This window comes from Heloderma suspectum, chromosome 3, assembly GCF_057233095.1.
Source record: "Heloderma suspectum isolate Gila_16-S chromosome 3, 16-S_ref, whole genome shotgun sequence".
NCBI classification, from domain to species: Eukaryota; Metazoa; Chordata; class Lepidosauria; order Squamata; family Helodermatidae; genus Heloderma; species Heloderma suspectum.
The window spans coordinates 308,135,180-308,160,224 of NC_139460.1; the positions used below are offsets into that span (position 1 = coordinate 308,135,180).

General features: G+C 44.4%; 1 protein-coding gene across 1 annotated transcript in view; it reads right to left on the reverse strand.

The window, feature by feature from the left end:
- The window catches only part of PLD1 (phospholipase D1), a 204,882-nt gene that overhangs the window by 104,949 nt on the left and 74,888 nt on the right, over positions 1-25,045 (reverse strand). The window contains exon 2 of the mRNA XM_084847488.1: positions 907-1,089. Coding sequence (XP_084703614.1) covers positions 907-1,069 — 163 coding nt within the window. The 5' untranslated portion in view covers positions 1,070-1,089. The remainder of the gene's footprint in view (positions 1-906; positions 1,090-25,045) is intronic.

The window sequence follows — 25,045 nt, forward strand, 5'->3', positions numbered from 1 at the left end:
AAAGTGCGCATTTTGAATGAAAACAGTATGAATTTCTGTGTACATTTTTCAAAAGTGTGCACTTCTCTCCACTTGATTAAAAGCATTTTTTTTATCAAAATCACACTTCAGAAACATGCAAACATTTTTCAAAAAAATGTATTCCCATTCATGTTTGTGGCTGAGAATGTGGCATGTTTAGATGATCTGCAAACTTTAATGAAAGTCTTATACATCCCTAGGAAATACTAGCCATGGCGGATGGACAAGAAGCTACACAGGGTGATGAAAATGCATCTTGTGGCAACTGGAAGTCTGACTCAGCCTATTCCTCTGAAATCTTCTAATGTTTTGCCAGGCACCACCCACATTTTGACTTTTTCTCTCTAGTGTCATAAAGACACTCGCCATCCTGCCACCATCACAGGCACGCCTGGTGGGAACACAGGAGAGGGCCTTCTCGGTGGCTGCCCCAAGGCTCTGGAACTCCCTTCCCAGGGAGGCGAGAGTGGCACCCTCCTCGATATGCTTTCGTAGGCATGTAAAAACCTTTTTGTTCCAGCAGAGCTTTGGGGATAACTAGTCTGGACCTGTGAAAATATGACATATGGATACTATTTTTGTTGTTGTTGTCTTTTAATGTTTTGATATTTTTACAATTTTAATATTGATGATTTAATTATATTTTTAACTTTTGTACACTTGTATTTATATTTCTATTTATATGTTTGAATTGTATAAGTTTTAACGTTGTAAAGCTGCCTTGAGTCCCAGTATTGGGAAAAAGGCAGGATATAAATATAATAATAATAGTAATAGTAATAGTAATAATACTGGTAACTGTATTCTGATTATTCACAACAATCTTCAGATTCTGAAGAAGCCAAATTCTGCAGCTGAGCTCTTATATTTCTGCCACTGACTCACCAGGTGCTTTTGGGTCGTGCAGCATGTCAGCGTCCACCTCCTCCCCTTCAAAGTGGAGCTCCCTTGTGTCCAAGCTTTCAATTATGTTGCTCATGTCGGCTGCTATTTTCCTCAGTGTTGAGGTATTCACTTTCTTCTCATTGCTCAGAGACATCTTGAACATTCACACTCACGCACAGGGGGCTGTTTGAGAGAAGAAATGAGGGTGCTGTATTACTGCTATAACATGCCCACTTGACCAAAGAATCGGTCCGCATGATGGAGGAGTGGTGGTACAGTGGAGCCAGGGCACACAGGGATGAAGTCCCAGGTCTTTTTGATTAGCAGAAACACTGATGTCATCTGCCACCCACTTAAGGCTTCCCTGTTCCCTCTCAGCTCAACTGCAATCTTCACAGTAGCTGGGGGAAAATGAATTTTCCCAGCCTCAATATACTGTTGTGAGCTATTCCTGTTGTAATAGAAAGCATTTTGGGTTGGCTTGGGGGGTTTCTCATGACAACGGAAGAAGATAGAAGGAGAAGCCAATTGTGGCTTACCCGGATTTTTCAAGGAGCCGGCTTTGCTCCATGCAGGGCTCCACAAGCAAGTGTATCGCACTAGTAAAAGTCACTTCACAGAACATACTTCTGGGTAGAGCGCAGGGGTTGGAATGAACACCAACTGACAGGCAGGGGCTGTTCAGCCAATAACAGAGGCTCCCCCCCCCCTTTCCAGGCTCTCTCCCCTTTCACCTTTGATAAAATCCCAGGAGGTTTCCTCCTGTGTCGTTTCATAAATCACTCTCCTTCTCTCTCTCTCTCTCTCTCTCTCTCTGTGTGTCTCCCCCCACCAGCATTATTTACTCCATTAAAGAAAAATTACTAAAGGAATACAGTGTGCTCCTTCCCCTGAAACTGATGATGCTAGGAACAATCTATTCCCCTCCCCTCGCCCCTAGTGTTATTTACTCCCTTAAAGAACCATCACTAAAGGAACACCATGTTCTTTCTGCCCTGATCAGCTAATTATGAGATCAGTCGAAGCTTCAAAGCTTCGACATTAAGGCTCCTAAATGCACTATTTTGATTCATGAGAATCTAGTAACTCCGGCAGTGTGCATTTTGGGGACAAGCATCACTGACCACAATGGGAGTTACTTCTGAATAGGCACACATATGTTCATGCTGGGAAAGACAGAGGGGAAGCAAAGGGATGGGAAACGAGCCCGCTTTCTAGCCCGATGCTGCTCTGGATCCGGCAACTGAAGATGGAAGTAGATACTTCTGAATGGCAATAAACCAAACAACAGAGAATTACAGCTTCAGGAAAGCATTTTACCGCCCTTAGCTAATTAGTGCTTTAAAATCTGCTATTTCAGTTGAGGGGGATCTCTGTAAATGCTGGTGTGTGCATTCCAGGAACAAGCCTCAGTGACCACAGTGGGAGTTACTTCTGAGTAGACACTAACTGGCTTGTGCTGGGAAACACAGGGACAGGAAACACCCCTTGATCAGGGTCACAGTGAAGACACACCCTTGAGCAGGGCTAGCACACCCCAGGTAAATGTGGGGGTTGGGGCAAACAATAACTATATTGCAGAGAACCCGACTTGAGGAAAAGAACCGGACTTTAAGCAGTCTCGGGAAATCTGGTTTTTCCTTGATAAGCTCCAGGGGTGGCTGCTGAATGGCCATGATGTCATATATCCCTAATGACCTCCAAATGCAGCTAGTCCCCCTGGTCTTGAATGGGCAATTACAACACATTAGCTTTACAAAAGACCTGCTTCTGGTGGAGATAACAACTGCTAGAACTGATTTGCTGATATGGATCAACACAGCTGCATGTATTTTTGGACTCTCCTTGGGGGTGTGGCTATGGGGACAGTCATGATGAGCACCTGCACTTCAAAATTTACCTTGGGGGGGTGCCCCCACACCTGCCTCGCTTATGAGATGACCTATGCAAAGTCTCCATATACAGGTCTGTATTACAGACTTGTGCTTGATTAGTGCAATCTTTCTCTGTACATGTATCCTCCATTTTTCCAAAGTACAGATCATGTGGCTGGAGTCAGGCACACATTTCATTCATTTATTATTTAGGTGTACAGCCCATCCTTCATCTTATGGTCCCAGAACAGGGCACACACACACAAGTATATATATCAATAAGATAATATATACCATAACCAGTATGAAAAGTTCAATTCATACTAATTCAGAACACAGTGTCACTACAGGGGACTAGAATAGGGGTCCCCAACCTTTTAGGACCCATGGGCACATTTGCGAATTTGAGAAACCGCTGTGGGCACCACCACAAAATGGCTCCCATTGAGGATGTGGCTAGTCACATAATGGCTGTCATGCGGGCTTAGCTCGTCAAGAGGTGCAGGGGAGGGGGAGAGGGAGAGAAATAGCGAGGCTAAAGGATGAGAGGGAAGGGGAAATGGAAAGAGTTGCTTCCGGGCCCACCCAGTCTTCCTCTGCCCACACAGACCTTTCACCTTTGCTCTCTCTCTCTCTGTCTCTCTCTTTCAGGTCCCAGCCTCCAACTTCACTGTGGGCTTCACACGGAGCTTTTATCCTACTACTGAGATTGGTTACTCATGGAAGTTTGCGGGTCCCTTAAATGATGTCATCAACCTCCAGGGAGTCTCCTACACTAAATGACTTTTATTCCAGTTTTTAAAATATCAGAGATAATGAGCTATCAGATTATAGCACTTGAGTTTCCTCTGCGAAAAGAGGAAAACCCACAATAGGAGGAGCTAGACCAGAGTGTCATCTAACGGCTGTATAATTAAACATATGGAAGACTCAGATAAGGGGGGAAAGGAGGGGGGAAAGTGGGGGAAAGGAAGCATGTGTAAAGGGAGTCCATCGTGATCCTGCATTTAAAACAGAAGTAGAAAGCCCTGTTTTAAATGTGGGATTTTAGGCTGGTGTAGAGATGCTCTGTATCTCTCCCCCAACCCCATTCCTAGCTATTTCCCTCCCTTCCCCACCCCTAGCCTTCTTTCTCTCCCTTCCTAGCCCTAGCCTCCTCTTTCCCTCCCAGTCACCCCTCTATCTTGCTGTTCCTCTCCACTCACAGCCTCTAGCCTCGCTATTTCTCTCCTCTCTACCCTTTTGCCTTGCTTCCTCTTCCTGCCCACTGAGCAGCTGATCAGCAGCAGGTTCAGGAACAGGAAAGAGAACCTGGCACTCTAATGTTTCTCATTTTTTTATTTTAAAAAATTTGTTTGAAGGGGATAGGAAGCAAAGAGTTTTGCAGGCACCATTGTAGGTGTGCCACACTGGGGACCCCTGGGCTAGAATGACAGTGAGGCCCAACAGGACTGGACAGAATTCTGCCTAACTGAGTGTGCTCCATAGAGTTCTTCACAGAATACTTCTCTGTGGCAGACATGCAGAGAACGATTGCGCCGCAGAAAAAAAAGAAATGGCTTCAGTGAATAGTTTCAACAATGAACTCAAAAACGACTGAAATAGCTCCGCATCCGCCAGCCCTTTACAGGTCAATCCATACCCAGCCTTCGACATTGTTGCACCAGATGTTAAAAGTCAAATATTCCCCTACTTCAGTCGTCCAATGGCTTGGTACCCTCCAGATGTTGGATTGCAGACCTCATCATTCCCAGGTTTCATGGCTGGGAATGATGGGAATTGCAGTTCAACACATCTGGGGGGTACCAGGTGGCACAAGGCTGTCCTACTCCATAACAGATGTCAATTTTTTTTTATTTATTTATTTTAACAACAGAGACAGGAGGGCAGGAAAATGGGAGTCCCCTCTGGAATATGCTGCCTGCAGGAATTAATTTTCAAAAATAAATCACCTCTCCATTATCTCCCCCCTCCCCTCCTCCCACCACGTTGGTTGATGCTATCTAAAATGTAAAAGCCTCTCGTTTGTATAAATGTTTAATAAACAAAGCACTTCGTCATTTTTGGAAGGTGCATTTCTGTACTGCTAAGGATGCTTCCCTTTAAAATATTCAGAAGTGGCAGGCCAAGTGTGACATAACACTAAGAAACTCAATCCTTGTGTTTTGGGAAGGGCCTGGCTTCTCCATGGCTTTTTTTTTGCAGGGCCAATACACTTTTACAATTCAACAGTGGTGTAGTGGTAAACTTTGAAGTCCAGACACTCATCATGGCAGTCCCTGTTTCCACACCCCCAAGGAAAGTCCAAAAATGCAGGCTGCTGCGTTGATCCATATCAACAAACCAGTTCTGGCAGTTTTAGCTCCACTAGGAGCAGGTCTTTCTTTCTTTCTTTTTTTAAGCTAATGGGTCTTAATGCCCCTTCAAGACCAATTCCACACCCCAAAATACTTTGCATTTCAACAGGGAACAATATATTATTCTGGGAAAACTAATTTCCCCCCAGTTACTGTAAGGATTGCAGCTAAGCTCAGAGGAAAGAGGAAATTCGGGGGGGGGGGGCATACGACGCCAGCATACCTGCTAATCAAACATTCCCGGGGCTGCATGTCTCTGAGCCCTGATTCTGCTACACCACTGCAATGCAAGTGATATGTACGTCTTGAATTTGTATGGGAAGTCACACATTTCCCCTTGAATGTGTTTCTTGTCTTTTGGGTCGTATTTGATTGCCACAATTGGGTGAGTCATTTCCTTCAGGCCAGACTGGCTGGTGACCTCTTTTTCTTGTTCCACTCTGTTTGCTTGAGTCACCTGGGTGTCTTTCATTACACGTACTCCTCATCTTAACGTACTCCTCATCTTAACCCCCGTCATCTGTTGCAGGATGTTCTTTGATCCCGCCTTCTCTCTGCTCAGGACATAGACTGTGCTGTGCAACAGACAGTCGAAAGCGAGCCCCAAAATTCTTTTGTATGACCTGTGCCCTATCCAGTCCACAGGACTACAAAGAACAACACAGTCTTATGGCACATTTAAGACTAACAAATGTACTCTGGCATAAGCTTTCGTGGGCACTGACCACATCATCAGTCTGTAAGGTGCCACAAGGCTCTTTGTTTTTGCTGAAACAGGCTAGCATGGCTACCCCTCTGGAAAGGGTTGCAAAGGTAAGTTCGGAAATAAATGGCAGCAGCAGCCAGCAGATTCCTTTAACGTGTACAGCTTTATTACAGAGCAGCAGACAGCGTGAGCAGTCTATCAGAGCAGCAAAAAAACACACAGCAGCAATAACTGTACGGGCACACACAACCATTTTGGACTTGTTCCCAATTTTATCCATTATTCCTCATAGGTATTCCTCAAGTATAAAACTCCTGTTTTATACTTCAAAAATGCAAAAGAACCTTTCTACTTTCTGGGGGGTGATAGCTGAATAATGGTGAAGATGTCCCCCCCCCCCATTCCACACATATCATTTCCCAGACAGTAGGAAGATGCATTTGAACTTGTGTACTGCTACAGCTTGGGGAGGAGAGCACATTGGGAGCCATTCCAGGGTTACAGAAAGACTAATTATGGCACGCTCATTTACACTAAAATGCCTTGTCGCAATGCTAATTTTATGCACATTCCAAGAAAAGAAACAGACAAATGTGCAGCTAATTATATTAATCAGTCTTGCATTTCCTGTCTATGGTAGGAAAAAATTACATGCTGCATGCAGCACATCATTAATTTGAGGAGCAAACATAGCATATTTGTTTAATCCTATGTAATAGTGAACTCATCCTCAGAGTGCCTACCCTTTGTAGCCAAAACAGCTCCATCTGGGCAAAAGAGGGAGGGTTGACAGGCTTGGGGGAACCACAAGATTTGCAGAAGCACAAAGAATATTGGGGGGAGGGGGACTAAGAAGGGAAGGGAGCCCAAAAACACCCCGCTGAGGAATGAACAGGCTCAATGGACATAGGTTGATTAATTGGTGGTGTGGCAAAGCGGGAGGGTGGAATGGAATACCCTGAAATAAGCCATTTCTGGAACCCTGCACATTTCACACTGCGACATTTTGCAGCCCCGCTTGTGTATATATGCAAAAGCTTTGTCAAATAGGCCAATATTATGGAAGACCCATAGGACACATGGGAACTGCATGACACGGTGAACTGGCTGAAATCTATGAAGTAATATCCTACTTTCAAGCAATAGTTTCAACAGAAATATCACCAACCATTCATATTAAATCATATGATGGGTTTGAGCAACTGAATTGCTTCATCCATTTACACATTTTAGCCTTTCTGATTTAGGGCCAAGCCCAAAAGTTTGGTTAGGTCACATTCTTTGCAAGTAAGACTGATTGCCTACAAAGGCTCATTTGCTAGCCTTTAGGGTGGCCCAAGACTTTGCTGTATCTGTTATAACAGATCAGCATGGCTCCTCTTCTAGAATAGTTTTCATGAAGACGTGTGACTCTGTACCAGAGCTCTCCTCTCCTATAGATACAAAGGACACAGCCCCCCCCCCCGCCATTTTTATGATGGACACAGAGGCTGGAGCAGGTCCTACTCCAGCAATATTTGCATGAATGGAGTTGGGATCTGTACCTCTTAGGCTGCAATCTTAAACACACTTACTGGGGAGTAAATACCACTGAGTAAATATATGATTACTCTGTTAAAGAGAGATGTTTTCCCTCATGTTACCTTCTCTCTCTTTCTCTCTCTATAAGAATAGCTCAGAAATTATGTTTATGGAAGGTAACTTTGGAGACAATGATAGCCCCTGGGACATCCCTGTCCTAGGTTGACAGCTCCTCTGCAGTCCCGTTGGGCCCATCAAGGGTGTGTTGCTCAAATGCCTTCAAAAATCTGGAGATAGCAGTTCATGTCAACACCAATGACATGGGGAAACACAGTCATGAGGTCCTGGAAGCAACATTTAGTAGGAGGTTGAAAGCCAGATGTCGGGAGGTTGCCCCTGCCGCCTTCTGAAATCCTCAGGTAGCCAGAATCAACACACAGACAATAGGGCTCTCTTCCAAGGCTTTATTCCCATTCAACCTAACGACACTTACAGATGCTAATTGCTTGATCCTACGAGTGAGACTTAAGAGAGCTGCCTACTTGGGGGTTCTAACCTTAAGAATCAGTTGATCTCAATTTGGAGGGGAAGGCGGGAAACCTCTGTACTTATGGGCTAGGAGGAGAGAGTCCACCCTTTTCCCGTGGGGCATCGGGGCGCTGCTGTTGCTGTCACGCCAAGCGGGCTGAGCACCTCCTCTCAGCGCTTGCCATCTCTTGCTTGACGCTGAGCCGGCACCTAGCATCCAGAAACTGCTGTTGCACCTCCCTCTCCCTGCCAGGGTCACTATCACTCTTAGGAATGTGTACCAGGAGGGGCTCTCCCCCTGGCTGCTCCTCTGAACAGCGTGCGGGTTCCTCTCCCGCGGTTTCTATCTCTTCCTCAGAATCAGAACTGCTTTGGGGTTCTCTGGGCTCCGATCCAACCCTGACACCAGGGCCTCCAAGGTAGCTTTCTCTGAAATGCTACCTGTTCCACATGCTGAGTCAGTTAGAAAAGTGAAGTGGATGGATGCATGGACAAGACAGTGGTGTAGTAAGGAGAGATTTGGATTTCCTAGGCACTGGGGAACTTTTGGGGACAAGCCAAGCCTGTACAAAAGGAATAGGCTCCACTTGAACCAGAATGGAACCCGATTACTGGCACTCAACTGAAAAAGATGACACAGTAGTTTTTAAACTGAACCCTGGGGGAAGCCCAGCAGGAGCTGGGGAGCTTCCGGTTTGGGATGGATCATCCCTAGGGTATGAAGGAAAAACTGTTAATGCTTGCTCAATGGGGACAAGATGGAAATAAGCCACAAGCATACAGTAATACATGACAACCAGTCAAAGAGACCAAAGGGCCACAGGGGTAAATGCACATGCCAGGGATATCTGGAGAGGGACACCATGTACAGGTGTTCTATGTTTATGGTAAACGCCTCCAAACCAAGATGGGAGGAGCTGCGGTGCTTGGTTTTAAAGGAGAACATAGGTATAATGGGCATAACAAAAAGTGGTGGAACAGAGAGAACCAGTGGCATACAGTCATCTGTGGATATAAACTGGACGTAGGAAGTGCAGAGAAGGGCATACTGGAGGTGGTGCCACTCTGTACATCAAAGAGGATATAGTGTCAAACAAACGAGAAACTTTAAAACAGGCCGACTCTTCCACAGAATTGCTGTGAGTGACAATACCAAGCATCCAAAATAATTTAGTACTAGGGACATGTTACTGTCCCATTGACCAAAATGCTCAGGATGATCTTGAGATGGAGAACAAAATTAGGGAGAAATCCCAAACAGAGAATGTTGCAGTAATGGGTGACTTCAATTAACCACACATAGACTGTGGTTAATTGTGTGTTCTGGTCATGATAAAGAGATAAAATTTCTTGACACCCTAAATTAGGGGTGAACAGACTGTAGATCTCCAGGTTGTTGTTGTTGTTGTTCAGTCGTTCAGTCGTGTCCGACTCTTCGTGACCCCATGGACCATAGTACGCCAGGCCTTCCTGTCCTGCGCTCTCTCCCGGAGCGTGCTCAAGTTCATATTCATTGCATCCGTGATGCTATCTAGCCATCTCATCCTCTGCCGTCCCCTTCTCCTTTTGCCTTCAGTCTTTCCCAGTTCTTCTGTGTATTCTTGCCACCTCTTCTTAATCTCATCTGCTTCTGTTAGGTCCCTGCCTTCTTTGTCCTTTATCATGCCCGTCTTTGCACAAAACGTTCCCGTGAGATCTCCAATTTTCTTGAAGAGATCTCTAGTCTTTCCCATTCTGTTGTTTTCCTCGATTTCTTTGCATTGTTCATTTAAGAAGGCCTTCTTGTCTCTCCTTGCTATTCTCTGGAACTCTGCATTCAGTTGGGTATATCTTCCCCTTTCTCCCTTGCTTTTCGCTTCCCTTCTTTCCTCAGCTACTTGTAAAGCCTCATCAGACAGCCACTTGGCTTCCTTGCTTTTCTTTTTCTTTGGGATGGATTTCGTTGCTGCCTCCTGAACAATGTTACGGACCTCCGTCCATAGTTCCTCAGGCACTCTGTCTATCAGGTCTAATCCCTGAAATCTATTCCTCACCTCCACTGTATATTCATCAGGGATATGATTTAGGTCATACCTGAACGGTTTAGTGGTTTTCCTGACGTTCTTCAATTTAAGCCAAAATTTTGCAAGAAGCAGCTCATGATCTGAGCCACAGTCAGCTCCAGGTCTTGTTTTTACTGACTGTATGGAACTTCTCCATCTTTGGCTGCAAAGGACATAATCAATCTGATTTCGATATTGACCATCTGGTGACGTCCATGTGTAGAGTCGCCTCTTGTGATGTTGGAAAAGAGTGTTTGCTATGATCAGCATGTTCTCTTGGCAAAACTCTATTAGCTTTTGTCCTGCTTCATTTTGTACACCAAGGCCATGCCTGCCTGTTATCCCGGTGATTTCTTGACTTCCTAATCCCCTATGATGAAGAGGACATCTTTTTTTGGTGTTAGTTCTAGAAGGTGTTGTAGGTCTTCATAGAACCGATCAACCTCAGCTTCTTCGGCCTCAGTGGTTGGGGCATAGACTTGAATTACTGTGATGTTGAATGGTTTGCCTTGGATTCGTACTGAGATCATTCTATCATTTTTAAGATTGTACCCCAGTACTGCTTTTCCCACCCTTTTGTTGACTATGAGTGCTACTCCATTTCTTCTAAGGGATTCTTGCCCACAATAGTAGATATGATGGTCACCTGAATTAAATTCGCCCATGCCTGTCCATTTTCGTTCGCTGATTCCCAAGATGTCGATGTTCAATCTTGCCATCTCATGTTTGACCACCTCCAGCTTACCTTGATTCATTGATCTGACATTCCAGGTTCCTAAACAATATTGTTCTTTACAGCATCGGATTTTCTTTTCACCACCAGACACATCCACAGCTGAGTGTCCTTTCGGGTTTGGCCCAGCCGCTTCACTCTTTCTGGCGCTACTTGGAAATACCCTCTGCTCTTCCCCAGTAGCATATTGAACACCTTCCGACCTGAGGGGCTCATCTTCCGGCGTCATCTCTTTTAGCCTTGTGATATGTTCCATGGGGTTTTCTTGGCAAGAATACTGGAGTGGGTTGCCATTTCCTTCTCCAGTGGACCACATTTTGTCAGAATTCTCTGCCATGACCTGTCCGTCTTGGGTGGCCCTGCACGGCATAGCTTATGGCTTCACTGAGTTATGCAAGCCCCTTCGCCACAACAAGGCAGTGATCCATGAAGGGGCTCCAGGTATTTTGAACCAATTCCGAAAAGCCCCAGCCAACATAAATAATGGTCAGGAATGCTGGGACTTGAAGTCCAAAACTTCTGGTGAACTATTTTCTGTCCACCCCCTTCCCTAAATGACTGTGCCCTACTATGCTGGCAATGGAACCAACCGGAGGGGAGGCGATCCTGGATATAATCCTAACTGATGCTCAGGTGCCAAGACGCTGTTCAACTGATTGGAAACAGTGACCACAGTGCTAGCAAATTTAATGTCTATGTAACTGGGAGATTGCAAAGGAAGTCCAACACAGTCACTTTTGACTTCAAAAGCCAAAGTTCTCTAAAATGAGGGAAATGGTAAAAAGGAAATTGAAAGGGGAAATAAAAAAGGTCAGACCTCTCCAGGGGTTACTCAAAACCATAACAGAAGCTCAGCTAGACTGTATACCACAGGTCAAGCAAGGTAGCAAAGTCCAAGGTCATCAGGATGGCTGACACGCTGTGTCAAGGAAGCTATTAGAGATAAGAAGGCTTCCTACAGAAAATGAATGTTTTGCTGAAATGAGAGCAAAAATGGGCACAAACTTGCACAAAAGGAACTCAAGCAAGGATTTTTGGGAACATACTAATAACATCAAGACCAACAATAAATTAAAAAACAAAACAAAACATCAGAATCAGGAAACGAGCTAGGGAAGCAGTTAGAACGTTGAATGACAACAGAGATAAAACAGTGGTAAAGGAGGGTAAGGAGACTGCAGAGAAGCTAAATGAATTATTTCCATTTGTCTTCACTGCAGAAGACAATGTAGGGCAGATACCCATGCCTGAAGATATTTTCAGGAAGGGAGTCCGAGGAAGCAAGAAGTGGTGATGAGATGAAGTTCTTGACCTTATTGACAAACTGAAAACAAACCAATTACCGTGTCCAGGTGGCGTCCACCTGAGAGTAGGGATGTTGGAGAAATCCACAATGGAACCAAATGAGTTTGGATTTTCATGAATCTGACCCATGGATTCCGCAGCAGACCAGTTTTTCCCCTGTTCGGCTGATTCTGAGGACTTGCAGACCATTTTTCTAACCTTTGGGAATTTTGCGCACATTTAATTGTTGAAAAACATACACAAATAAAAAAACCAGCCAAAAATGTGCATTTTCCCCATAGGCTAAAACATGAAAGTGAGAATTTGGGGGGGATTTGTGCATTTTGTGGGAATTTGCACATTTTTTCATATGTGAGTTTCTGCAAGTTTGAAAACAAAAAACCCATCCCATGGATGGACAGATGACGGAACGAAAGGCACCTGACAACCCGCCAAACACAGACTGAACAGATTTTACACAACCTGTATATCTCTGAGAGTTTTTACAAGAACTCAAATGTGAACTTCTCACAAAAATATTCTAACAGAGGACTGGGAAATGGCCAATGTTAACAGCAATTTTAAACAACAGATCCAGGAAATCATAGGCTTTTTGCTTTAATGTCTGTTCCTGGTAAATTGATGGAAAGCACCATTAGTGTAAGGGGCAGCATCAGGCCCAAGATGTGTGTGTGTGTCCTGGGAGGAAATCCAGCCTTGGAGGCCAGAACATTTCCCTACCCCTGGTGTAGAGCCAGGTACCCAGCTTTAGATTTTTAGCACCAAAGCGTGGAGTGTGGTGCCTGCAGCCATGACTCTACCCTCTCCCTGACACAGGGGTGCAGAACCTCAGGTCCAGGGGCCACATCCTTCCCACCTGAGAGCTCAATCTGGCCCCCCAGGCTTTCCCAGATAGCCACACACCCTTTCCCTAACCCTGACCATCTAGTGGTTTCCTGGCTTTTGTGCAGCTGCCTTGTTGTGGCAAAGGGGCTTGTGTAACTCAGTGAAGCCATGAGCTATGCCGTGCAGGGCCACCCAAGATGTACAGGTCATGGCAGAGAGTTCTGACAAAATGTGGTCCACTGCAGAAGGAAATGGCAACCCACTCCAGTATTCTTGCCAAGAAAACCCCATGGAACGTATCACAAGGCTAAAAGAGATGACGCCGGAAGATGAGCCCCTCAGGTCGGAAGGTGTCCAACATATTACTGGGGAAGAGCAGAGGGTATTTCCAAGTAGCGCCAGAAAGAGTGAAGCGGCTGGGCCAAAGCCAAAAGGACACTCAGCTGTGGATGTGTCTGGTGGTGAAAAGAAAATCCGATGCTGTAAAGAACAATATTGTTTAGGAACCTGGAATGTCAGATCAATGAATCAAGGTAAGCTGGAGGTGGTCAAACATGAGATGGCAAGACTGAACATCGACATCTTGGGCATCAGCGAACTAAAATGGACAGGCATGGGCGAATTTAATTCAGGTGACCATCATATCTACTACTGTGGGCAAGAATCCCTTAGAAGAAATGGAGTAGCACTCATAGTCAACAAAACGGTGGGAAAAGCAGTACTGGGGTACAATCTTAAAAACGATAGAATGATCTCAGTATGAATCCAAGGCAAACCATTCAACATCACAGTAATTCAAGTCTATGCCCCAACCACTGAGGCCGAAGAAGCTGGGGTTGATCGGTTCTATGAAGACCTACAACACCTTCTAGAACTAACACCAAAAGAAGATGTCCTCTATACAGTCAGTAAAAACAAGACCTGGAGCTGACTGTGGCTCAGATCATGAGCTGCTTCTTGCAAAATTTCGGCTGAAATTGAAGAATGTAGGGAAAACCACTAAGCCATTCAGGTATGACCTAAATCATATCCCTTATGAATATACAGTGGAGGTGAGGAATAGATTTCAGGGATTAGACCTGATAGACAGAGTGCCCGAGGAAGTATGGACGGAGGTCCATAACATTGTTCAGGACGCAGCAACTCAATCCATCCCAAAGAAAAAGAAATGCAAGAAAGCGAAGTGGCTGTCTGATGAGGCTTTACAAGTAGCTGAGGAAAGAAGGGAAGCGAAAAGCAAGGAAGAAAGGGGAAGATATACCCAACTGAATACAGAGTTCCAGAGAATAGCAAGGAGAGACAAGAAGGCCTTCTTAAATGAACAATGCAAAGAAATAGAGGAAAACAACAGAATGGGAAAGACTAGAGATCTCTTCAAGAAAATTGGAGATCTCAAGGGAACGTTTTGAGCAAAGACGGGCATGATAAAGGACAAAGAGGGCAGGGACCTAACAGAAGCAGATGAGATTAAGAAGAGGTAGAAAGAATACACAGAAGAACTATACAGGAAAGATCTGAATGTCCCTGATAGCCATGATAGTGTGGTCACTGAACTTGAGCCGGACATCCTAGAGAGTGAAGTCAAGCGGGCCTTAGGAAGCATTAGTAACAACAAAGCTAGCGGAGATGACAGTATTCCAGCCGAGCTATTTAAAATCCTAAAAGATGATGCTGTTAAAGTGCTCCACTCAATATGCCAACACATTTGGAACACTCAACAGTGGCCGCAAGACTGGAAAAGGTCAGCTTACATTCCAATTCCAAAGAAGGGCAACGCCAAAGAGTGTTCAAACTACCGCACAATTGCGCTCATTTCACATGCCAGCAAGGTGATGCTCAAAATCCTACAAGCTAGGCTTCAGCAGTATGAGAACCGAGAACTACCGGAAGTACAAGCTGGGTTTCGAAGATGTAGAGGAACTAGAGATCAAATCGCCAACGTTCGCTGGATCATGGAGAAAGCGAGAGAATTCCGGAAAAACGTCTATTTCTGCTTCATTGACTACACTAGAGCCTTTGATTGTGTGGATCACAACAAACTGTGGCAAATTCTGAAAGTGATGGGAGTACCAGACCACCTTACCTGTCTCCTGAGAAACCTGTACGAGGGTCAAGAAGCAACCGTAAGAACCAGACATGGAACAACCGAGTGGTTCAAAATTGGGAAAGGAGTACGACAAGGCTGCATATTGTCACCCTGCTTATTTAACTTATATGCAGAGTACATCATGAGAAACGCCGGATTGGATGAATCACAGGTCGGAATTAAGATTGCCAGGAGAATTATCAACAACCTCCGCTATGCAGACGATACCACCCTAATGGCAGAAAGCGAAGAGGATCTAAAGAGCCTCTTGTTGAGGGTGAAAGAGGAGAGTGCAAAAGCTGGTTTGAAACTCAACATTAAAAAAACAAAGATCATGGCATCTGGCCCTATCACTTCCTGGCATATAGAAGGGGAAGAAATGGAAGCAGTGACAGATTTTATTTTCTTGGGCTCCAAGATCACTGCAGACGGTGACTGTAGCCATGAAATTAAAAGACACTTGCTCCTTGGGAGGAAAGCTATGGCAAACCTAGGCAGCATAGTAAGAAGCAGAGACATCACCTTGCCGACAAAGGTCCGTCTAATCAAAGCTATGGCTTTCCCAGTAGTAATGTATGGCTGTGAGAGCTGGACTATAAGGAAGGCTGAGCGCTGAAGAATTGATGCTTTCGAACTGTGGTGCTGGAGAAGACTCTTACGAGTCTCCTGGACTGCAAGGAGGTCAAATCAGTCCATCCTAAAGGAAATCAACCCTGAGTGCTCATTGGAAGGACAGATACTGAAGCTGAAGCTCAAATATTTTGGCCACCTAATGCGAAGAGAAAACTCTCTGGAAAAGGCCCTGATGCTGGGAAAGACTGAAGGCAAAAGGAGAAGGGGACGGCAGAGGATGAGATGGCTAGATAGCATCACTGATGCAATGAATATGGACTTGGGCACGCTCTGGGAGACAGCGGAGGACAGGAAGGCCTGGCGTGCTATGGTCCATGGGGTCACGAAGAGTCGGACACGACTGAACGGCTGAACAACAAAAAGGTTGAAACGCCTCTCCTGAGGATTAATTACTGGCAGTAAGATTTTGGCCCCACTCCTTTTACTGTTGGCCCCACCCACAACTGGAATGTGTCCCCCTGAGAGCTTCTCTGAGATAGAATTTGGCCCTGGGGCTAAAAGAGGTTCAGCACTGCTGCCTTAACACATTGTAGTCTCGTCTGGATAAAATGACTAAAGAGGGCTTGTCTTTCCATTCGAGAGTTGTCACCTTTTTCTTGGCAGTGCTCCTGTGCTTCAGGAGGGGCCATAGCTCAGTGACAGAGCGCATGCTTGACATGCAGAAGGTTCCAGGTTCGATCCCCGGCTTCCCCAGATAGGGCAAGGAAAGAATCCCGCCTGAAACCCTGGAGAGCTGCTGCCAGTCAGTGTTGACAATATTGGGCTAGATGGGCCAATGGTGTGACTCACTATACGGCAGCTTCCTATGTTTCTGTGTTCAGCAGCTGGAAGATAAACATCCACCAGCTGCAGCTTTTCCCATCACAGCATCTCCGTGCCTTCCATGTCCCCTGTGGAAGTTCTCCTCTTCTGAAGGCAAAAGAGGCCTGCAATCTCCAAATGGCTGGGTCCTCGCTGCTTCTCTTATACATTTGGCAGGAGAGGGGGACAGACGCAATTCAACGTCACCCTCATCCACTGCACCTTCCCGAAGTGCGTGAAATGCAAATTCTGATTCTGAGAAAGGATGCTTCTGATGTGCTATTCAGCCTTAGCATGGACTTATATAACTCTGCTCCGTTTTCCAGGGGATAATAAGATGCAAAGCTGGCTGAAATATGCCTAGCTGAAGCAACCTACATTTTAACGTCAGGATGATCCCAGCAAACTTCATCTGCCTAAGCTCTTCTAATAAAAACACATTTTCCTTTTGGCAAAGAGAAACATGACTCATTTCTACTGTTGTCGAGCCATGCTAGGGTATTCTGCATCATGAGGGACCAACACTGCCATCCCTTTATACGGTATACACACACGTGCCACTGTCACATGGGGCAGCAGCACCAGAGGGAAAGGGCTATCCAGTGCTGCTATGCATGCCATCTCTCTTTTAAAAGTTAGACTACAGTTCCCATCACTCCCAGCCAAGATGGCCATTGGTCATGCTGGTGGAGGGTGACAGAAGTTACAGTCCAACACATCTGGGAAGCGCCCCATTGGGGAAGGCTGTTCTCTAGACCTACCAAATGGATTAAACATCAGGAAAAACTTCCTGACTGTCAGAGCAGCCAGACAATGGAACCAACTGCCTACAGAGGTGGTGGGCTCTCCGTCAGTGGAGGGATTCAAGCAAAGACTACACAGCTGTCTGTCAGGGATGCTTTAAACCTAGAGAGGCGTGCCTGGCACCTATGTTGTAAACCTTTCGGTGCCAGGTGAAGACCTTTTTATTTTCCCAGCATTTTAGCACTCTAGTTTTTTAGCTCTGCTGTTTTAAATCTGCATTTTAAATCTCTGCATTGCTACTAGGTTTTATTCTGGCTGTATTTTTATAGTGTAGTTTCAAGCTTTCATATTTTATATTGTTTTATGCTGTACCTTGTGGTTTAAATTTTTGTGAACCATCCAGAGAGTTTCAGCTACTGGGCGGCATAGAAACAAACAAACAAACAAATCTGGATTACTGCACTGAGCAAGGGATTTTATTTTATTTTATTTATTACATTTCTCTACCACCCAATAGCTGAAGGCCAAAGGGACTGGACTCAATGGCCCCTTCCAATGCTATGATTCCATGATATTCTCTCCCACCTCCCAACTTGGCTCCCTAATTCCCACAGCTCTCCAAACCTCCCTTTCCTTCCCACTTCCCCCATGGCAACAGCAGATACTTTCTCCTTGGCTCCTTCGTCCTGCCACTCCATCTCTACACTAACCCTCAGCGAAGCCAGTATGGTGTAGCGTGGCCTTCCCCAATCTAGTGCCCTCAGATGTGTTGGCCTGCAACTCCCGTCATTCTCAACCAGCTTGGCCAATGCTGGCTGGGAATGATGGGGGTTGCAGTCCAACACACCTGGAGAGCATCAGGTTGGGGAAGGCTCTTCTAGTGGTTCCCCCAGGCTTCCTGAAGAAATGTGATCCTTCTCACTTTCCCTTTCAACTGCCTTTTAACCATTCCCCACATTTTTTAGAAGTCTTTTGAAACGTGACAGTGTTGGACTTCCTGGGCAGCTCCTCACTCCTCATTTATTGAACCTGATAGCACCAAGATCACTGTTCCCAACCAGTGAGCTGACACTTGCATATTGCACGAGATTCTGGGCACAGAATTCCAGGGTCACCTTCCCTCTAGCCAGCTCCATGACTAACTGTTCTAGATGAGATAAAAGACTGTGCCTTAGAAATGTATGTCTGTTTGGCACAACCTGAACACACACTTTACCCTGTCAACGTGAAGGAAGTCAACGTTGCAGCCTGGACAATCCTGGCTAACATACTCTATTCCATTCCCCCTCCCACCTGATTTTCCTTCTCCCATGCCAAACTGTCAATCAGTATCTTGGTGCCACTGAGCATGCTCAATCCTCATTGGGCTCCGGAGGGGTGCGGGGGGGGGGGAGTTCTAAAGATTCTAAAGTTCTAAAGATTTTTTAAGAAAATCTTTTGAAAAGTTCTAAGGATTTTTTTTAATACTTTGCAAACTTTGGGGTACTCCTGAGCTTGCTGATACCTCCCTCTTCTGTATGGTGCTTTGGCTACATAAGGACTGGCATTCAGAGAATTGAGATTGTATGTATGTGTGTGTGTGTGTGTGTGTGTATGTATGTACGTGTATATATATATATATATATATATATACACACACACACACACACACACACACACATATATGACATTCCTTTTATTTGCTAGCCCAAACCACCAGGAACGCTTCAGAAGAAATGGTAATACACCAAACAAAAAAAGGCAAGTTAGCTATAATCTGGCAATCCTTCACTCGTGTAATTCTATTGCCCAGTGTCATTTCTCAGTGTTGTTAATGGGTTTTCTAGCCATAGTTCTAAGAATTTTGCTGATATTTATTTTGAAGGAAAGGTTTATAAGGACTGTTGTTAATTTCCCCTGATAGCTGGCAGCAGTAGTCATTGCAAAAATTCCGGATAGTTTCGGAATTCAACACATTAAACCATGTTGTTGTTGTTGTTCAGTTGTTCAGTTGTTAAGTCATGGAAATAATTAAAATAAATTATATGGATACTCTTCATTTTTACAACAAATCCAGGCTGCTGCTCTGCTGGATGAGAAATAATGGCTACTGGCTTCAATGGGAAAAAGATCAAGCCCATAAAATGACTTATTGTTGTTTGTCCCAAGGGCAATGGAGCGGAGACAGTGTGATATAATAATGCATACCAGCTGGACTTGGAGAGGGAGATCTGGGTTCAAATCCCTGGTACTTAGCCTTGCTAAACAGGTTGCTAAACAGCCTTGGGCAAGTTTCAGGTTACAATTCTAGGCACACTTATCTGGGAGAAAATTTCATTGTGACACTTATTTTTGAGGGAATATGCATAGGATTGTGCTCTCGATCTACATCATAGGGACATAATGCAGGGACATCCATGAAATTATCTGCCCCCTAAATTATTTGGGGCCAGATTAATTAAAAGGCCACCTGTGCCCAGAAGAACCTGCCCATGCATTAAGATCAGTACTGGAAGCCTTGCTCATTGGCCCGCCTTTAAGATCAGAGCAGCAGGTGATAGGGGCATGGCCTTCTCAGTTGTGGTTCCTTTCTGTCTGAACTCCCTCCCAAAGGATGTACAGTTGGGCACTTCACTTGCAGCATTCAAAAGGACTTTAAAGGCCCTCCAATATAAATACTTTTAATTGATGTGTTTGCTGGATATGCTCCTGTTTATTTATTTTACTGTGGTGGCTTGGAAATGGTTTTATACTGGTTTATAATTTAATGCATTGCTGGGGGTTATATTTTTTAATTTTGAAGTTTTACCACTGTGATATTACATTGTATTTCCTGGTTATATTGGGTAGACATGGCACAGTAAGTCAGTTTATAAATATTTAAAATAAAGAAATAATACTGTATGGATAAAATGAGAGAATCCACCATGTATGCTACTTGAGATCCTTTGAGGGTGTGTGGAAAACAAATCTGATAAATAAATACATGGGGCTGTGCCATACGACTTGCATTTTCCAACTAGACATTTAAACACATGAAGAACTGAGGCTGGGAGCCTTGCTTGGGCCTCCTATCATGGTCTCAAATTCTGCAGAGGCACAATAAAATTGCTCAGTGACTCTACTATGGGCAACATCCAATAGATTTGCATGAGGAACATCCAAAAGAGGTTAGGCAACACCTTTATTAGGCCCAACGAACTACAGAAGATCGTGCAAGCTTTCAGGCTCTCCAGAATTATCTAGTCTAATCAAGCCAGATGAACAAGCAACAAACTGGTCATGCAACTTTGGGTTCAATCCAGTCAAAGTACAGTGACTGTAGAGAAAGATTTAAGTATGTGTGTAAATGTTCCCAAACCAATGGGCTATAAGGTACTGAAATTAAGATCGCTTGTTCCCTTCCTCCTCTATTTTTAATTTTGCAGTTCCAATATTACTACTACTACTACTACTACTACACCACTATTGGTGATATAATACATAATATAAGGAAAAAGACCAGTCCCCATCACAAGCAGTTTACAAAGACAGAACTTCCGGGGGAAATGGTGCTCCATTTCTAATGTACCTGAGCATTACAAACTGGACCAATTCCTATTCTGAATCAGGTAATTAGGAAGTTGGGTGACATCACTACTTCTTTCTAATAGACCAACACAGCTACCCTCAAACGTTTGACATCCTAAAGTATTCTGTTGGTCACAACCTGTAAATGAGGAAAAGACACTTTCTGAAAGAGATTGATAGGGAGGCATTCTTTGTTATCTTGCTGGCTAGTCTACTGGAAACACCCTACCCACTACAATGAGTTAATAACTTACTAATTAATGTGCCACGCAGGTTCAATAAGACAAGGGGGACTTGGCCGTGCCAGGCACAAGGTGGAATGATGGAAATTTGTTACAGTATCCATGGCAATCATGTATCCAGGGGGCACAATCAACACTTGGCATTACTGAGCACCTGCCAAGGCCCCATACAGCTTCGGCTATTGGGTGGTATAGAAATGAAATGAAATGAAATGAAAGAATGAATAAATAAATAAATAAATACAATGAAGATGGTTCGGATTTCTTCCTTTCTCTCCCACTGTGCGCTCATCCTTGATATAACCTTAAGGGTATTTATTGACAGGTTCTTATCAGACAAGATTAACTAGACCTTGTGATGAAGAACTGAAATCATGTTTGATCACGATTTTATTAACTTTGCTGATGTATAAGCGGTTTCTCAGGTGGGGAAGGATTGCGCCCAGAGATAAATGCCAAGGCGGACTGATGTTAGAACTGTAACATTCTCTAAAAGGATGAAGTAGGAAGACTGAAATGGGAACTACAAGTGGGATCTGTAACAAAACGGCACAAGGAGGAGTACTCCTATTCAGAGTTCCAGCCAGCCAGCCAGCCAGCCTCTTCAAGGATATTCCATTCCACGCCATTCCATTCTCCCTTCCTCCCGGTTTTCTGGCTCCCCTCCCAACAATCAGCTAGCACTCTGTTCCCACTGAGCATGCTCAGTTCTCATTGAGGACTCCTTGGGAAAAGGCCATAGCTCAGCAGGTAGAGCGCAAGCTTTGCATGCATAAGGTCTCAGGTTCAGTCCTTGCTATTTCCATCTAGAGCTGGGAAAAGCCTGGAGAGCTGGACAGACCAATCGTCTGACTCTGTTTAAGGCAGCTTCCTATGTTCCTATGAGCTGTCCCTTAGGTTATGTTCCCCCCATAAATATTTTTTGTACTTTTGCAAAACTTGGGGTTCCTTGAGGCTGCTGATGCCTCTCTCTTGACACAGAATTATTAGGATTTTCTGTTCATGACATAAATGAGTGAAGATGACATGAAACATGAACAGAAGCGAATAGAGCTCAAAATAGCTCAGCATTAAGCTAGCTCAAAGAAAGAGGAACACAGGAAGCTGCCTTATACAGCGTCAGACCAATGGTCCATCTAGCCCAGTATTGTCAATACTGACTGGCAATGGCTCTCCAGGATTTTCTAGCCCTTCCTGGAATTGCCAGGGATTGAACTTGGAACCTTCAGTATGCAAAGCTTGTGCTCTAGCAGTGAGCCACGGTCCCTTTGCTCAAGGCAGAAAACTCAGATGGGACCTAAACTCAAGTATCCTGTTTTGGGAACTTAAAGTAATTTTGTTGTGCAGATGTACTAACCAAAGAAATGAAATAAATAAATGATTCCCAAGTCATAGCAGGAAATTTTGGTAAAAACAGTAGTTCATTATTAAAGAGTGCTGAGCTTACGTTCCTTTCTTTGTTAAACACAAGTACCAGCTCCAAATCATAGAAAAATTAGAGACAGAGCAGAGAGATTTCAGGACGAAAACATCTCTTGACTTCTCTACTCATTTGGGGGAAGCTATTCAATGGTGTATCGGATAGACATTTTACCCTTCCTTTTTAGGGAAGGCATGCTCCTGAAAACAAGTCTTAGAAAAAAAATTGAAATGTGATTTGCTTGTTAGAACAACTACTTTCTGTTTTTTTATGTTCTGTGCTCTCCTACCATATCTTGTTATCATGGAAACGTTGTTTGATATTTTGAAGTAAAAGATGGAAAGATGAGCCTGTCCTGAGAGTCCTAAAAAATAATTTGTGGGTGTCTGTATCAAAGGATAGAACCCGCAAGTCCTTAGAAGACACTTTGCACTCAAGTGTGATCAGTTCATTGCTGGTCTATGACTAGCTACATACAGAAATCACATACCAGAGAATCTCTGGCAGAAGCAAATTTGTTACAGTATCCATGGCAGCCATGTATCCAGGGGCCACAATCAACACCTGGCATTGTTGAGCACCTGCCAAGGCCCCAGCACTTCGGCAAGACCCACCACCAATGCCTGCCCCAAGCTCAGGGCCAGCCCTACCATTAGTCAGACTGAAGCAGTCACTTCAGGTGGAGGATGCTGGGAGATGGCAGCAAGGTGTTGGAGCTCTGTGTCGTGGCCTGCCTGGTGCCCCCTAAGCTAGCCTGCTGCCTTCACGGGCAGTGGACAATGCTGTTCCATTAACAGTATTGAATAAACAGTCCAATTGGCTTTTGTACATGGAATGGGAGAGGCCATAATCTTGTTTTTCACCACCAGCAACAAAATGTCTTCGGCTGGCTGTGCCCAAGCCCCCATATCTTTCTGGCCAAGTGGCTGAGCCTAGCTGCCATTTTAATTTCTAATAATGTCCTGGAGCAACACTACAATGGTGGCACTGTGGGAAATAAAAATGGTGGCTAGACCCTGCCACTTGGTGCTGCTCAAAGCATTGCTGCCAGCCCAGCAAAGGAGGAGGGGGCCTACCAGAGAGTGCCCTCAAACCTGGAGGCAGCCATGCATTTATTCACTATACACACACAGGCTTTGCTACATAGAAGGGGCAATGTGTATGTGGTAGATATTTCCTGTCCAAAATTGTCAACAAGAATGGAAGGGCAGAACTACTGTATCAGGCGTCCCCAACCTTTTGGGTTTGGTGGGCACATTTTGACACAACGTCATGGCTACTTTCATACTTTCATAAAATGGCTGACATGGGAAGTTGGCCATTCACAAAATAGCTCCCATGGTGGGCATGACTAGTCATGAAAATCCATTTCCTAGAAGGCCAACTGGTGAGGCTAGAAGAAAAGTAATTTACCCTGCAAAACATACAAGGCAGAGGTAGAGTTTGAGCTCCAAAACAAAAAAAAACACTCTTTAATGAGCTTCCGTCGTGCATTAAAAACGTGGTTGTTCAGGCAGGCATTTGGGCTGGGTTAGGGTATTTTAGAAAATGTTTTTACTGTAGAATTTTATTGTTTTAAACTGTTTTATTGGGTGACCAGCCAGATGGGCGATTAATAAATTTAATAATAAATAAATAAATTTGTAACCACAGATATATATTTTCAGCACAAACTGATGAGGCTCAGAGACAAGTAACTTGGCCAATAATGCCATGTGGTGCCCAGAGGCATTCTTGGAAATAAAGATGGTGCTGCAGACCGGTGCTTCACTTTGTGGCATGTCAGCCATCCAGTTGATTTTTTTTAATTAAAAAGTATCTAAAATTTCTGATAGCTGTTGGCCCAGCAGCTCCTGTATTAGCACAGGATCAGTCCAACACATTTGGTGGCACAGGGTTAGTCCAATGCATTTTGCTGCCTCATGTAGCTGCAGTGCACAATCCAAGAGTTGTATCCCAGCATGCTTTGCAACATTGCAAGGGTTTCTGTGACACTCCTCACGGATCACTCGCTGCTGCACAGAATGCCCCCCCCCTTGTCACCTCAAGCACCTGCTTGGATTATTTATGCTGTCAAACCATCCCCCATTTCAGCTTCTGGGAGTGGCAGCTCCACATCAAAGACAGCATTCTTCAAAGAATGCACCATGCAGGGGCGAAGGAGAAAAGCAGGCAGAAAAGAAACAAAACTTTATAACAATGAATAGAAAAAGACAGAGCAAAGCTAAGAAGAAAGAGAAATGACAGGAATAGAAGGTTCCACTCTTAAAAGCGGCCAATTTTTTAATTTTAAAATAAAAAATATAAAGGTTTGGGGGGGACAGCTTTTGCCAATCTGGTTTTTAAAGGAGCTTATGACCATAATAAAAAGTGTGCACTGTGTACTTTACACTTATTGCCACACTTGGTGCATATAAATGTCCCTACAACAACAGTTTTAGGTTCCAACTACCCTGGGGAAAAGCATAAACTACAGAAGGAAGGAGCAATGTGTTAGTTTTATATTTATTTGCCAAACAACAACATCAGGAGATTGCTAACCTTTTCAATTGACTGAAAACCATTAAACCTCTTAAATTAATCTCTAAACATGTCCCCATTCCCACCCCAGAACTCATGGCACCAAGTCAGTAGCTGATATCTCATTACACATCCCTTTCTTACATACAGCCTACTCCCAACCTGGCGCCCTCCAGATGTTTTGGACTACAGCTCCCATCAGTCCCAGCCAGCATGCTGATGATTGGGGGTGATAGGAATTGCAGTCCAAAAC